The sequence below is a fragment of the Tyto alba genome, unplaced genomic scaffold, assembly GCF_018691265.1.
Source record: "Tyto alba isolate M040663 unplaced genomic scaffold, T.alba_DEE_v4.0 Super-Scaffold_49, whole genome shotgun sequence".
In the NCBI taxonomy this organism is placed as follows: domain Eukaryota; kingdom Metazoa; phylum Chordata; class Aves; order Strigiformes; family Tytonidae; genus Tyto; species Tyto alba.
Genome location: NW_024881325.1, coordinates 490,115 through 507,249, shown reverse-complemented (window position 1 = coordinate 507,249; position 17,135 = coordinate 490,115). Strand labels below are relative to the sequence as shown.

Genomic DNA, 17,135 nt, shown 5'->3' with positions numbered 1-17,135 from the left:
GCAGATCTATTGTCTCAGCTTCTCTTGTGAATTTTCCTCCTTGGACAGCACAATAAAAACTTCTAGTCCAGTGATAGCTGGATCAGTGTTATCTGTTTAGCAACAAAGATGATAAAGAATCCCTATTAGGATATATCAGCTTTTAAGGCTGCATGGCCCATATACCCTCTTATATATGACCTGGTTTTCCACTGATTCCTCAGTGCCTGAAGAACATTATGTAACACACTCTCTATAGACTTACAGAAGACTAGCCACAATTCAGTATTTTATAGTCCAAGTAATTTGAAAGCTCTTTGAGACAAACGGGCATGTGTGTGGAATTCCAAATCTGTTCTAATTTAGGGCTAAAATAAAAGTGAGTTAGAACTAAAACCCTCTGAAGAACTACCTGGTTTGGTATAAGATTATGTTGTACTAGACAAATGGTTGACAGTCCTGCAAAACTAAAACCACTGCTTACAGCCTGCAAATAGTACAGATAAAGAACTCAGGAAAGGCAGCTAGATCTCCTGCCGTGCCAACGAGTGATTAGTTGACACTGACAGTGAGGATTACAAGACAGTTCAGCTGTTCCCTTGACCTTTTGAGACATACAAGAGATTCGAAGACGTTTGCTAATTATTGTTGTTTTCAACACATGCAACAAAATTCTGAAAATATTTTAAGTAATTGTTCAGAGATGCTGGGTTGGGTTGCTTTTTAACTGGCATAGTTCATGAAGCAGGGGTGGAAGTTAAGATTCAAATCACTGCAAAGTATTAAAATGAATGAACTTTAGCTCATTGTATTTTAAAAAGGCTTCACATTTCCTACAATACATTTTACATTACGGAAAGAGCTTAGAGATAACAGATTTCCAAAGTAGCAAAAATACTACTTGATGTCATTTTTTAAACAGAAAGTGCACACACATAGGTTGTGAAATCAATTTTTCATCTTAAGGTTGGCTTCATAAGTGAGAGGGCCAGCAAAAGACTTACAGTGGTTTATTGCTATGTACTGCTATGATTTTAGAAAATTCGTAAAATATCATGTTTGCTTTACAAACTCTATTTTTATGCTGACTACGTTTATTTATTTTTAATGCAAACTATGTTAACACATGTAAAATGCTTTTTTTAAAAGATCCAAAATTGACACGAAGAATAGAGAATTAACTTTCTTCAGCTGACTCACTTCTGACATTTCCAATTCTTTCACGCATTAATCAAATATATTAAGTGCATATTACTGAAACCTGGGGAGACAGATTTTTGGGAACAGGGAGACATATGCAACACTTTCCTGTAGAAATCTTTGTGTCCTAGGATCCTGAATTGGCCCTGCAAGACTCTCAATATGTAGAAGTCTGGCAAAGTTAAAATTAAAAAATTCATGTGCTTCATTAACCATGTGAGTAGCCTTAATGAACTAAAATGCTATGGAAAATGCATTGTGAAATCCTGGATGTGGACTGTATGGGTAAAGACGAGTTAAAAATTGATAAATGCTGCATTAGGTCTCACTAGGAAGTAAACAAACTGAATCCCTCAGAGGATGGCTCAAGATTTTAATGTGGTTATTTATCTGAGGTTACTTTTAATTAAGCTTAATTACATTTGGTTGAAGTTCCTCAACAATTAGTGCTTTTACTTTCTTTAACTTTTTTGAAACACCCGCTCATCCCCAAGGGTCATTAAGCAAAGGAGGCACACAAGTATTTCTTGTTTAAATGAAATCTTGAGCCACGCGTAGATTTGCTAGTGCTCATTTATAGTGTTAAGGTAATACAAATGATCAATATTAATAAAAATAATAAGTTTACATTTGGCAGGAACTGATTGCACTCTACTGCAGAATTTAATAATACCAAGTACCATTTCCAACACCAGATGCGATGGTAGTGCTCCTGCAGAGCTAATCCTGCTATTCATTTTATATCCAATGTTTGCTTCCTGCCCAAATGACACCTGTGTGTTTCTCCTGTGCCAATATGTGTTTGCGTACACAAGAATCTATTTCAAGGTTTCCCCAGCAGGCATTTTGTATATTTATGCAATTTAAGAATAAGCTGATTTCATGAGAAAAAAATGTAAGATTTCTAGAATCCCCAGAGAAAAACAGATCAATCTACTAAGACATTACATTTCTTGGAAAGGGAATATGAGTAGTTTATGATAACTGTACAATAACTCTAAAAGAGAAAAAATGTTTTTGTGAGAGTGGGAAGAAAATTGTTAAGAATTGGATACTGAAGGAGTGAGAGACTTCAAACTTCAGCTACTTGAAAAATACTAAAATGAATGTATTTGTGTCACAACTATTGCAAAAGAAACAGAAGAAAATCATGTATTAAAAACTGGGGAAAAGAGAATAATTTTATCAAATCTAAGGTCTAGCTGTTGCATCATGCATGGCAACACAGAAAGGATCTTTTTCCTTCCTGTCCACCTTTCCTGAAATACAGAAACTACCCAGCTCTCCCTTTAAGCCCCAGCATTCGTCCTCGTGGGGAAGTAGGAATGTAATGCACAGCTTTTCTTCCAAACAGAAAGGGAACACATATCTTTTGCATCCCAATAAATTGAAGAAATTAACTTCAAACAGTTGTCCACAGGGCAATGCAGCTGTGAGCCATTATTTCCTGTGATAGTGCCAAGGTTGGTTTGGGTTTGGTTTTTTTTTGGTTGGTTTTTTTCCCCCCTCTCTATTGTCCCCTATTCTTAACATGCATCTTGCTAGACTGTGATGGTGACTGGTATCAGCACAGCAGGCTGAGGTGTCTAGCTGCATTGTCCAATGGAGGGGAAATTTCTCTATATCCAGAGAAATGAGTACAAGAGCAGAGGACAAAACCTGCACATGAATCTGAAGATAATAATAAACTGGTATAGGATTTTGGCTGATTCACAAATATAGGCAATATGGGGTAGGAATTGGGTAAAATTAAAAAAACCCTTGGGTAAAACAAACAAAAAACCAAGAAACGACAACAGCAACAACAACAAAAAACAACCAAATACCAATTTATGGAAAGGTTAAAAGCTGAATGAGAAACTTCAGCTGTTTATACATGCAAATGCAGAACAATTAACAAAATTGCTAACATGACCTTCAAGCTATATTAAAAATATGGTACTTCTTATTTTTCCCTTGATGCAAGGGAATGCTTGAATATCTGCTGTATGTTATTACAGTAAAATTTCTTTAGTAGCCTAGATGTCACGTGAAAACCAGTAAAACCACAAACTGATCTGAGGAAAGCTGAGAACTGGAACCACAAAAAGATACTTCTCATAATAACAACATTTTGAAATATTTTGAAGTAGCATAGTCTTAATTACATTTTATCACATTTTTTTTTTAATCCAAGAGATTCCATAATACCTGTAACATGTGCTGGGGAACTGGGACAGACAATGTAGCTTTTCAACATGAAATTGTACTTGAGTTTAGCTGAAACCTAGCAGACAGCCTGTTGCAGCCGTTCTGCTCTGGCAGAATTTGCATCCAGGGTAAGGAACTTACAAGGAGGAGGACTGGACTGACCCAAATCAACGGAAATTATTTTTTTAAAATTGTACACCAGTACAGACTACAAACCAGACAGAAATTCATGCTAGCTGGTATTAAATTCAGCACTTTCACTCCTTACTAAGAAAGAGAAGTTTGTTGCCAGCTGCTTTATATATTCTTTTGTATACATATATATACATTCTTTTTTATATATATGAGGGAAATGTTTACTTTTTTTTTACCTCCTTCCACAGATACCTGCACTAATGGCTGGTCAAATCTTTCCCACTGTGATTTATTTCTACAGACTTGCTCAACATGATGAAATGTCAAGAGACATATTTTGAGCCATATCTTCATAGGCAGTAACCTGCGAGAAGATGAGAACAGCACAGCATTTCAGATCCTAAGCAGCAGATCTAGACAAGGTGGGGGGCAAGTTGGTTGGTTGGTTGTTTTCCCCCTTCAGACTGATTTTTACACAGTTTTTTTATCTAAACTTCCCATGGCTGCTTTTGCTTCTGTAGTGAAGACCTTTCCAGCTATCTGGAGAATCCAGCATTGCTGAACATGTTGGCTCTCCCATTCCCATGTCTGACTGGCCTGCTGTCCATTCAACCCATACGTGTATACTTGTTCAGGTTCACATATAAGAAGCATAACATTTGTTAGGTATGCACAGAACAGTTGCACCATGAGTACAAGTGAGTACTACCTCAACAGGGAGGCTCAGCACAGAAACAAGATAATCAGCCATCCTCAGGAGAGCCATGGATCAGCTGTATCTTCTCTCCAACTCTATAGATATCCTTTCTGATTTAAATTGCCAACTTAAGGCCCCCACTGACCAAGCAATGTGGCTCATTACAGGAATGATAAGGAAACAACTGAGTGACGAACCCCAGGAAATACTGTCTCTTTTAAGGAAACGAAGCCCTGAGAGGTCAGCAGGCACGCCAGCCACAGCCCCCAGCAGCAGCACATCAATGCCACCAACAGCTTAGTGCAAGTCTCGGGAGGACCAAATTTCATGGGACCATGCCCTGTTTCTGTATTTTCTTCTGTTCATTAACTTGTTGCATGAGTAAGGTGAAGTCTAACCCAGACAAACCTCCACTGAGCAGCATCAGGCGATGTAACTATTTAAATTAGGCAATTTAACTTTGTTTCTAATATAGAGTGTTGCCTTAAGGAAAGCTACCTCAATCAAAAAGACTTTTTCCTTTTTTCCCCCCTAAACTGCAAAGAACTGTACCTTTGAAAATAGACATCATGCCTGCAGCTTCACATGGAACACTGGGATGTTAAAACATCTTACCTCAGGCTACATTTTCCCCATTTGTAATACATGAGGAGACAGTGTTCAAGGAAGAAAAGTTCAAAGGTTTGTTACATCCATGTAAACAGTAAATGATTGTCAGGTGTTGACATTTGCTTTTTTTGCAACCAGGTAGTAAGAGCCACATGTGATATAAAGCCTGCAGACAGTAACACAGGAAAGGATTCAAGAAGGCTTGGAAATTGCTAGTGAAAGTGTTAGCAGAAGAGTCCGAAATTTTTAACCAGTTCAACAAGGGTATCAATGGGAGTTACACTGAACCTGGGAAATGCTGCTGATTTGCTCTGAATTGCAGGGCAGACTGCATGAAGATGGCTCCAAAAAGGGACAGAAGAATTGCAAATTGCAATTAAGTCAATTCCTGCAAGAACTGTTTGTTTCAGCAGAGACCTAAGGGGAAAGAGTCAAAAAACAGGTGAGAGATTCCTGCAGATCTACAGCCAAAATGAGACAGAGATGTGGGAGTGACTGAGAGAAGCACTGCCTTTTTCCACACCCTTGGTGGGTTTCTGACTGAATCTAAGTTCTCCTTCCCAACAGATATTTCATTTCTTCAAGGAATGTAATGGTTTGAGGCCACAGTCCAGGTACGTGATCTCATGAAGCAGCTCTTTCTATTCATATGCTGTCTTTGAAAACAGGACTCTTGATATTTCTTTACAAACTGTATATAAAAATGATTTCACTATCCACTGATATACAAATATTTCAAATTTAGACCTAGACTAATTCTAATATATATAACAAAAAAAAAAAAAAAAAAAAAAAAAGTGAAGCCAGGATCCCATATATTCATTAAACCCTCTTTACGTATCATAGGCTCACTATCCTGTTTGCTCAGGGAACAGAGTCTGCAATCTATTAACCCAGGACACAGAAGGATTTTGTTCTGAGCAACAAAATATTTTTAACTTGCCTAAGTTGCACCCCTGTGTGATCATCACTGTAGTAGAGACTACATCTGCACCGGGAATTTTCTCTCAAAATACATTTGCTAAAATGCAACAGCAGTTTTGTACTTTTTTGAAAGAACGGAAAAATGATTCTGTGTGGATCAGTAATGAGAGCAGTAATTGCCACAGGGCTGACAATAATTTATGCAGAAATTCTCAATTGCTCCTAATGGCCTGTCAGATGGTAAAAGGGAATGCAAAGCAGATCATAAACAACTCTAGCATAGCTTCTGAGAACAAAATTCTTAAAACTTTCACTCTTGCTAAGAAATATGAAAACACAGGAACTGAAGTGGCTTCAGGAGAAGCAATAAAACTACGTTATTATCTAGTAATTCCTGTAGATCAGATTTTCTGATTGCAGCAGAAAATTAAATCAGGTTTTCCAAGATTCACCCATATCTTAAATGAAGAACTGTAGTAGAACAAAACCTTCATGTACTAACAACAATAGATTATTACTTCTTCCAGTTAAGATTGGTTGAGAAATGTCACTCTGATACTTCAAAACTGCAGAAATGTCAACTGTTTCCAATAGTGTAAACTGAGTGTAACTCAGTAGATATTAATCTACTTACTTTTCTCAAGATAATACTAAACTGTGTTATAGATGTTTGGAAATACAATTATGCTACAGTCAGAAGACTGAAATTTGGCAATATCCCAACATTCATAACTTAAAATGGGAAATAATAGCCCATCTGGACATACATATAGAAAATTAACTTTTAAGCTTATAACTGCCTAATACAGCAAAATGAACTAACATCCATACATTAGACTATACCCTTAGACAACACTCCTGAAGCAACTCATGCAGTCTAATATTTTTTGGGTGTGTGGATTTCATCATGCATTCTTCCTTCAAGAGCCTTAGGAAAAAAATATTTTGCACTTAAACTGCAGAAACCAGTTAAAATGCTAATGCTGTTACAGCTCCAAAAATTAAAGTAGGCTTCACGTGTCCAAAAATAAAGTTATATCAATTCTAAAAATAGAGATGACTTCAACTTAATATATGAACTAATAAGGTCATTGTTAGATAGAAGTTTATGATATGTGAAAGGCAGATATAAATACATTATATATAAAGGTAGTATATATGCACACTTAATTGAAAAAAAATACGTAAGGTGGTGTTTCCCTGACACTGTGTCCTGAAGTCTCTTATTGTCATGTTATTATCCCTTACACCTACAAGGAAAGGCAGCCACTTTTAGATGGCCACAGCTTTGCAAGTTAGTCTTGAGCAATAAGCAAATGAAATACTGCAAGACAGTAATGCGCCAATTAAAAAAGCTGAAGGAAAACAATTGGCCAGTTTTAAACATTCTGTAAAATTTTACTTCCAATATTCCTTTCTTATTTGAGCTTTCATGTAAAGTTAGTATTTGTTTTTAAAATGCTAAATACCAGAATGTCCAGCATGAGAGAAATTCAATTCTTCCCCCCATACCTTGCTGCGAGGTACGTACCCCACAGAGGCCTCGGGGGGGAGCCTGGCCCAGCCCAGCGGCCACGAGCGTCGGGGTCACGCGTGAGCTCGCCCCGCGCGCCCGCTGCTTACCCGGGGCCATCCCCACAGGGCGCCGCTCCCGGGAGAGACGGCAGAGGCTAAATCACATCACAGCCTTGCTTCCACTGTTTTTTTCAGTGCTAATCCACCCCACCTTTGGTGGCTGCTAATGAACTTGCACTACACCACTGTCAGCTCTTCTTCAGGCCTCTCTGTGTACCTGACAGTAATATAAAATAAAACATATCCAGCTCTTATTGTAGACTCCAGCCTGCCCAAACCCTTCTCTGATACTTCCCAAGGCATACCATCTTTTGTGGCGTCAGCTACAACTCCCTGGCCAGACTTCTCACTCAAGTTGCTCCTGAAGATAGACCAAGGCCTTTCTGAGCAAAGGGGGAAAAAAAAAAAAGCATTTGGCTAATGCTAATGCTTTTGCCACTGACAAAATTCTTTCTGTGGAAACATCCACTTCCACGTAGCATTGTCTCCAACAGAATGGCCCATGCTCTGTTCACCATCCTGTCCTAGTCACAGATCTCAAAGACATCAACAAAGCATAAAATGATCACAGGCACTTCTTGCTGTGACCAAAGAATCAGCACAATTACCCTGTGCAACGTGAGGCCAGTTCATAGTACAAACTTCACTGTGGTAAGAAAAATACAGTGTCACTACAAACACCATGAATCTGCGTGGAAATTGGCCAGTCTACATCACCTCTGCCTGCCATCCCACTTACCAAGAGTGTCTCACACCTCTCTGCTCATAAAGGTTTTACCTTTTTTTCTTGTTTTTTTTTTGTTTGTTTGTTTTTTTGTTTGTTTGTGGGTTTTTTGTTTTTGTTTTTATTTTCATTTTTTCTTTCAGTCTTTTACATTGCAACAGTATTGATTTCATGTTTATAATTGGTTTTACATGCTGAATGGTCCATGTGGATGACAGTAAGTTGATGAGTTCAAGTGACTGGGCAAATCAGTGTGGAAACAAGAAAAGTCTTGTTGACTCAATTTCAAAATGAAAATGCATTTCATTTTGAAAAACAAAAAAAAATTAGAATTCAAAAGAGGAGGCCATTTTATGTAATAGAAAACAACCGTACACCAAAAAGCAGTGTCCTGTTACACAAAGGAGACTTTTTGTTGAGCTGCAGATAAACCAGACTGTCACAAGCTTTATATTTCACATTGCTATCAACTAGCAAAATCAAATACCAACAACTTTTAGGGACAGGAAAATAAAAAAAGAAAGTTAAAAAAAAGTTCAGAATGCATCATCTAGAAAGAGAAATACTTTGCAGCAAAGCTGACCATTAGCTAGGCAGCCCATGGGCCAAGGTCCAGCTGCGGTGAGAAGCACCACAGCCCCTCCACACCACTGCTGTGAAGAGATGTAGGGGGGCTGCGGCCCAGGGACTGGCACTGCCACTCACTTGCACCCCACAAAGGCATCATACAGGGGCTGGGGACCACAACTACTGAGTTCATCCAGAAACTGTCTGAGAAACTTTTTAATTAGGCTGCGGAGGAGTTGGGCAAGTTCAAGAATAGACAGCAAGAAATGCCAGCTCCCCTTCCTAACACTGGGCTGTATTTTCAGAAGAAAATATATTCTTTTTGAGAAAAAAACATAATGCTTGCAAATAAATGTGTATTTCGATTAATAATTTTCATTCTGAGAAGAGTCAGAAAAGGAAAATACACATTTTCACGCTTCCCAAAGAAGCATTTGTCACTTATTCCGTCCCTGTGTGGGGAATCCCTATTCCATCCCACAGGCAATATTACCCTCTGACCTCAAGAAAATGAGATCAGGCATAACGCAGACTGCTGCAATGACATTACATATTTTATGATTATTTTTTTTCCCATATTCTCTGTTAGAACAGCAATGCACAAATGGATCAACCTAAAGCAATGTATAATGAATATGAGATTTCGTCAGGTAAGCAGACATTTCTCAAGACAGAAAGCACAAGAGTTCCTGCCCTTTCAAAGGACTACAATTTCCTCAGACAGGTCCATGGTTGGTCTGAATCCAGGTTCATGTTCAGTTCAAGAAATAGGTTAAATTGTTCAATAAATTGGCTTAAGTGTAGCCAAAAGAGCATATTTTGTTTCTTCATTAAAAGTTCATTTGAATTTTACTCAACGTTAGTCTACATATAACTTTATTTTATAATTGGCTACCAAAGGTTATGCAAAACCACCAAATCAATTTTAAGTACAACTACACCCCACTTCACTGATGGCAAAATCAAGCTTAACATGTCAGTTTTTCAATGTTTAGGACTCTTTAAAAGGACACCTACCAATAAACCATAGGCATCCTTGGCAGCAGTTTATGATATACTAATTTTAAAATGAAAGAGAATTTCCCACATTTACAGAACTGCTCAAAGAAAGACTTAAAAGAAAATGTAAAGGACCTTTACAGTGTGTTCAGAAAGTTGGATTAAAAGATACTCACTAACTTGATTTATTCTTCCTGTGTAAAACATGGCAAAACCTTCCAGGAAAACAATTCTAAAAACATAGGGAAAACAGTGACCACTGAATAAAATACTGTTCTGTGGGAAAACTCAAACCGTTCTTCCCAGGCTGTGCTGCTGAGCTTTTCAGACTATCTCAGAATCTCAGATGTGTCATACCTTCCCGTGGGAAAATAAACATTTTAAATGCAGTATCAAAATAATAAGAATAATTATTAAAAAAAATAATAATTGTCTGATGACACAACTCCCTTCTTCCTAAAACCTGTAACAATCCTATTTTCAAAATTCCTTTCCCATCAAAAAAATTAAAAAATAGGAGGGTAGCCTGCACACTTATGCCTAAGAAAAAAGTCTGCATAACTAAATTCTAATTTTGTAATTCATCATTCATGTTTTTCTGGGTCCCCAAGGTATTCTACTATGTCAAGTTATATGAGGTAATAACAATAAATAACGTTTTCTTCAGTTAAAAAAACAAATGACTGCTCCATCTTTTCATGCCTAAGTCACATACCTGCTGTCACATATAGTCCACATATTCAAAATTCAGGGAGAAAGCAACAAAAGATTCCTGATTATATGTAAAGGATTAAAGAATCATAAATATGATACAAGAGCTATGGATAGCTACATGCTTATTCTGCTTGTGAATAGAAGAGGAAGGGTCTTCAAGGAAAGTAGCCAAAGGAAACCAAAGTGAATGTAAAAGGCATTTCAAAGCTATATTTAGAGGAAGACATTCTTCATATATTTGCCAAGCTATTCACGTCATTTCACACAGCATGTTTTATCCAGCTTTGTAAGTCTATGGGGGGGGAGGGGGAGGTGCAGGGAGGAAATCTGGATCAGTTGCCAGAAATGGAAATCTTGCATTTATGTAGAGGAATGAATATTTTAAGCATGTGAATTCAAGAGTACTTTCCAAAGAGGGACAAAAAGGAGAGAGGTGGAGGGGCAGGACGGGTGTTAAAACCTTCTACAGCTATCACAGAAGGATTCTGCAGTACACAGTTTGTAAGTAACAGGACTTCTCCTCTAATACTCCCTTGTTAACCAGGTTCGCTACCCTTAGCTATATCACTAAAAATACTAAAATGAGTGAATTTCACCAACTTCAAGCCTTCAACTGGTATAAACTAGCTGAAGACTTGTCCATGTTCATGTAGACAGGATATACCAGTTACATAAGCAATTACATATTTCTCCTCTATAATGTGGTAAACAACCATCTAAGATGAATAAACAAATGCCAAACACAAGCTCAAAGGTGAAAACAGAAATAAAAATACTCCAGTTTTATATGAATATGATGCTTTTTCTTTAACTCATTTAGCACATGTCACAAGGTTCAGCTATTTGCATAAAGAAATGTCAAGCATACAAAAAAATATGTCAGTACCAGATGTAACGGTAATAGGCACAAACCACATGGAAATTTCCTGTTAGTGACTTTCCGGAGGGTGGGGATGGAATTAATTTGAGGTGCAGGACTGGTTTTACTTAAACTTATACAAATGACTTCTATAAAACGTTTTTACCTTCATTCCCTTCTCCAGGTGGCTGGTAAAACGAAAGCCCCAAAGATATGATGGCTGCAATTTCCAAGATTATAAGAGTCACATCCTGCAATGCTTCCCAGACTAGTTGTAAGAATGTTTTTGGCTTCTTTGGAGGTATAAAATTTTTTCCAAAAATAAGCTTTCTTTTTTCTAGGTCTGCAGCAGTGCCAGCTAATCCTGTAAATAAAATAAAATAAAATAAATTAAAATTGCAGTGAAAATAGAAAATGCCCACTTATATCTGTATTCCTATAAATTATTTCTTAAGAACAACTGTAAGCTGTACGACATATGGCATATTAACAAATAGGTAGATATTCCACTTAAATTTTGTTTTTTCAAGATGATTTGTCCTTACGTTCTGAACGGAATCCTTATGGACTGTATTTAGTATTAACTCCAGTTATGATTAAACTGCCAGTTTTAATCATAAAGAAATCTTTGAATTAGTAGGTTTACTTTAATAAGACCTATGTATATAGATGCATACATACATGTAAACAATGACTTCTGAAAATATACCAAAAAGCACAAATAAATCATATTTGGGAGGAAGTTGGAATAGCTGTTGGCAGCTGTTGGTAATATCAGTAGAAGCAGCATATATATCTTTTTCCTGACCTCAGGTCGATGACCTCAAAGTATAAATCAATAAAGAATGTCTTGTCCTTCTTCAAAGCAAACTCTTGCTGCATATGTACTGCCACACAATCACTGGAATGAACTGCATCAAATTTTATGAAGTGAAAAAATACAGCCAAAGTGATGGGGTATATATGCAAAGAAAGTAAAAAGGAAACAACATAGTTCCTTAGATCTATATAAAAATGCATGTATTTTGCATGATACTTCAACTTAAAAACATTTCAACTTAAGGGTACAGTGTAAGAATGTGTGGTTGTGCTGAACAGTCCACCTTGGTGTTTTTTTTCATATTTTTTTAATTATATTGATGTACACACGTCTAGCACCTTTTCAGAAAAAAAAAAAAAAAAAAAAAGGCAAAAGACTTGCAAATGTTAGGGTACAATAACCATGCTGTATGCCACTCTCACCAGCATAAAGAACCACGATAAAATAAGTGGTTACGTATAGCTGCTACATAGCATTTTATATCAGTTGGAACATTTACTAAGCAGCAGGTTTTGAATGTGATCAGCAATGTAAAGTTGTTCATGCTTATTCACCCTGACAAGACACAATGAAATACTTGAATTGAGAGTTGACCTCAGAACAACACAAAGGTGCCTGCAAGAGGAAACGCTCGATCCCATGCTGTAAGGACCCCGCTCCTCACGCAGTTTAAGGTAAGGCCTTGCCTCCCCCGAAGCATATTAACACCTATGGGGCACCTGAGGAATGGAAACCCCTATTAAAATCACCTTCAAGATGTCAAGCAAAACCGGTCAGGATCCTAACGTGCTAATGGCACTCAGCTTTATGCCTTGTTAATTCCAGATGGGTGCAGCTGTCCCCAGCGGCAGTAAGTCACCTCTTGGACAAAAGCACCAGACCCAAGAGTAACTTCCTCGAGATGAAAGTGATGCTTTTCTAAACGTATCAATCCTGCCACAGTACCGGCAAAGATGTTGACTCACCTTTCACTTAAGATATATAATTACAGCTGTTATGTAGCTTCTGGCTCTTGGTTAACTCATCAAACTTTCATTTCAGCTTCTAAGAAATATTATCCTTCTTCCCCAGATAAAGGCATGCTGTAGTTATTATTACCTCACTTCATTTAATTTTCAGTACCTAGTGCTCAGTGACACTGTAACAGACAGGTTCCGGCCATTACGAACTGTGTCTACGTCATTCTCTGTGATTCAAAGAATAACATGTCAAACCTCTCCACTCCTCCACAAGCTCCCAGTCAGCTTCCAACGCGGGGGGAGCCCTTTCCCTTACGAAATACGGATTGCAGGCTATGAGCCACGTGGGTCATTGCCCTTTTGTGAGCCAGTGCAGATCACAGAAGTCAGGACAACACATGTGAGCGATCAGGGGAGTCGCTCGCCATGGACAGGATCTGACATGGCAACGAGCCTTCAGCAGAGACCAAACGAAGGCAGTTTGATGAGCCTTCAAAGGGCTGCAAAGCCCTTCAGCACAAGGAAGGATTTTCACTAAAAACGGCATGCACAGTTTGCACTAGGCCTCCAAAACACAGCCTACTCCAAATATAGCAGTGACTTCATACATAACGGGGAAAGTACATGGACAGCACTGGTAGTGGTAGGGATTTTTGGCAGAAAGGCTCATATAATGCATCTACAAGCAGCAATACAAAACTCTGAAACAGAAAAAAACTCAAAAGCACATTGGGAAGAGATGTCTGAAAAATGCCTATTTTCCAACACCGAATATACATGCACAGTGGTGGGCCAGCTCCAGCAGCTAAGCAGGTGGCCAGGTACTCAACAGCATGAAAGGGATGGCTGAAATTGTACAGGGAACAGCTGCAGTATTTTTCAACAATCCTAATTATATTTACCTAGACACAGTGAATTCATGACTTTGAAATTATGCTATCTACTTTACTGTCAGGAGGCCATATGAAGTATACATATACTGTCCTATGTTACCGATCATAATGCACATATAAATACACATACATACTGAAAAGCCTCCCAAGTGAAAGACAGATACTGGAACTCAAAGAGCTGCTTTTTCTCTACGACAAAGATTTGTTCATTTAGACACTGTAAGGTTGTGGACTAAACTGAGTTTAAAGCATCTATGGTCACCATTATCTTCCAGACTATAGTCAAAGTAATCTGTGTTGGAATTTACACATGTATTTTATTTAGTCGTACTCTTTCATTTTTTTGTAATAAATATAATCTTCCTTAGGACCCATAAATAGACATGGATAAATCATGTGTGACTTTATTATTTTTTATAGGTGGTTTTCTAGAGGTGAAATTGCTTACCAACTCAGTCCCACCTAAAAAGGAGTATGTTCCTCTTCAATTATGAAATTTATTTTCTTTTAAATCATTTACAAATAGTGGAAAATGTAATTCAACGCTCAGTTCAAACCTAAAGGTTTCCCTTCTCCTGAGATCTGGCCATCATTCAAAAAAAACCCATTCAGCAAAATTTTTTTTTTTTTTTTCCCTCCCACTGAATGTCAGAAACTAACAAACTCCTATATTTAGAGAGAGAGAAAAGGAGAGACTGAAGAAATCTACAGAGCAAGTGATGGAATTGCATCATAACAGTCCTAAGCATTACCACAGAGATAAGGTCAGAAAGGGACAATAAAATACATAGAGAAGCCTAAGCTATACAAAGAGATACAGCTATGGGAAATGTGATAGAGAATCTGAAGCAATACAAGGTGTTTATTTTGCAAAAGCTCCCCTAAGTTCTCCATACTATTGCCAGGAGAAGGTGTAATGGGGACACTCCTTATCTTTCTCAAATAATCTGTTTTATTCAGAAACATTATTTTCAGTAGTCCTAAAGGTGTCTTGAGCAAGCCTAACTGAGTTGCTTGAAGCGGATTAGAGGTCACTCACACTTTCTGTCGCACTGGCAGATCTGTGGGACGCTGCTTCCCAGCTAGTGCGCGCTGACAGGCAGTGCAGATGGCAAAAACGTCAATTAGCACAGCAAGATCTGGAAGTGGACATCTGTCCTCACCAGTACTTTTAACCAGGAGACTGTTTTCCTGCTGCTAGACTTTTTTTTATGTTGGTTTTTTTTTTTTTTTTTCTCCATATTATACATACTGACTTCATTACTGTTCCCACATTATTTTTTTTTTAATTTCTCGCTTGTCCATTACATACTGAGTCTTGTGATAATAATGAAACAGCATTGCAAATGAACATAATTTGAAATGTCATTTCTATATGAAGATATAAAGCATCTAAGGAAGTGAAAAAGAACCAGTGGGGACTAAAAAAAATTAATGGAAATACCAGTTCAATATAACTCCAGACTTCATATCTTACTGACAAAAGAAGCAGCCTTCCACCTTATACTCTATATGACAATAAGCCACAGACTGGCTGGTTTTATTTTCATTTGTCCACACAAGCATGAATATTTTATTTTTTTTGAAGTGTTTTTCTATGTCAAAGCTGTGCCATACTTATTTCTTTGATGCAAGTGTTTTATAATCATTATGAAGATTTGAGTTAAATTTATATACAAGTAGTACACAGAGGTTTAGGAAATATTGTGAAAATTTATTACTGATGCTCCCAGCACTTGAATAATTTCTTAAGGTTTCAGCTTCCAAAAATTTTCCCCAAAATTTGTTTGAAATCTGTGGGAGAACGGAAGTGATTGCATAGAAAACATCTTCTGCAATGTTGTGCAGTATATTAAATTAATTTCTGATTTTATCTGGCACTGTTGCTTTTTTGGAGGGAGAAAAAGATTAAAAAACTGGAGAAACGCCACTTAATGAATTTTCTCTGTTCATTATCTACATCTGTCAGTTACTGCATGCTGAATATAAAACCATCATTTCAATTAATGTTTCCTGGAAAATTGTATTTCTCTGACAGTCTTCTCCACTGCAACCAAATGGAGCATGACAAACAGAATGAATTTGATGCTGCAAAAATAGCAAAAATAGCAAAAGCACGTTAGTAAAGCAGCAATTAAAAAAACCCATAAAACTTTAAAGAGAATGTTTCACATCTGCTTAAATTGTGAGATGTATAAAGGCAAATTTACATTTGCACTAATTGTGCAAATAAACCATTCATTACTTACTAACTTTCTTCTGTACATTTTCTGATGCATCCAGAAAAGTAGATAAAAATTCCAAATAGCAAGATCTGTAAACAATGTAATTTAAAAATCACAGCACATGAAACTTCAAATGCAAACAAATTGTTGAGCATAAAGTAAAGGCTTCACAGTGATGCTGAACTGCTATTGAAACTAAGCCCTAGCCATAAAGCAGCTGTTTTTGTTGGTGAACTCTAACGACAGTTAAATATGACATGCATGAATTCTTCCTGCAGGAACACAGACCCATATAGTAGCTCATGAGCTCCTATCACCCTAATCTCAAACTGTCTTCTCAAAGAGTGTTTACTAGTTTCAGCAAGCAGAATTTGAATTTCAGCAGTGAATGAATCCCAGCGAATAATACTTTCCTTCTAACCTTGTAACAACAAAGCTGTCTGTAAAGTGTAATGAATGTCATTACCTGTTTTCATTAATGTTACTTGCTTGCATTTGTTTACATCAATTTTACGAAATCTGTCTAGAAACCAAAAGCCTTTGGAATTATAGGTCATCACGTGCCCTGTAAACTTTATGCTGCTGGTGCTACTATTGCTGAGTCTATCCGGCAGTTCTGCCAACAGACCCCTGCAGGGTTTGGAACCCCCTTGAGTCAAACACTTTACAGGTAGATCTAAAGAGCCAACATACAGAAAAGAGAGGCACAGAAGTGGCAGAACCAGGAAATGAATTAATTCCCCCTCCATTTCCTCATTAATCATCCTCCATCTTCACATCTAACAGCAACAACTGCCCAAGTCACCATGTCCTGCCCTCGAGCTCTGCCACAGCTTCGGCTGCCACCCCGCAGCACAGGACCACCCTTCAGCGTCTGGATAGCAGCACCAAACTCACTGCAAAATCCCTTGTGTAAGCCTGCCCTGTTATACGCTACAATCAAAACACTCACTCAAGTCACTCAAAGTACATAAACACATCTCCAAATCCATGACTTTTTAAAAAATAAAGTAACTGAAGAGCTTAACATTCTTTCTCATAGACTGATGCATCTAATGCAAATGTT

The 17,135-nt window shown here is 37.6% G+C and overlaps 1 protein-coding gene across 12 annotated transcripts in view; it reads right to left on the bottom strand.

Annotated features, from left to right (window-relative positions):
- The window catches only part of ATP2B2 (ATPase plasma membrane Ca2+ transporting 2), a 430,835-nt gene that overhangs the window by 120,619 nt on the left and 293,081 nt on the right, over window positions 1-17,135 (bottom strand). For all 12 annotated transcript variants that reach the window (XM_032995794.2, XM_032995804.2, XM_032995798.2 and 9 more), the window contains one exon: window positions 11,339-11,536. In XM_032995794.2, the coding sequence (XP_032851685.1) occupies window positions 11,339-11,536 (198 nt within the window). The remainder of the gene's footprint in view (window positions 1-11,338; window positions 11,537-17,135) is intronic.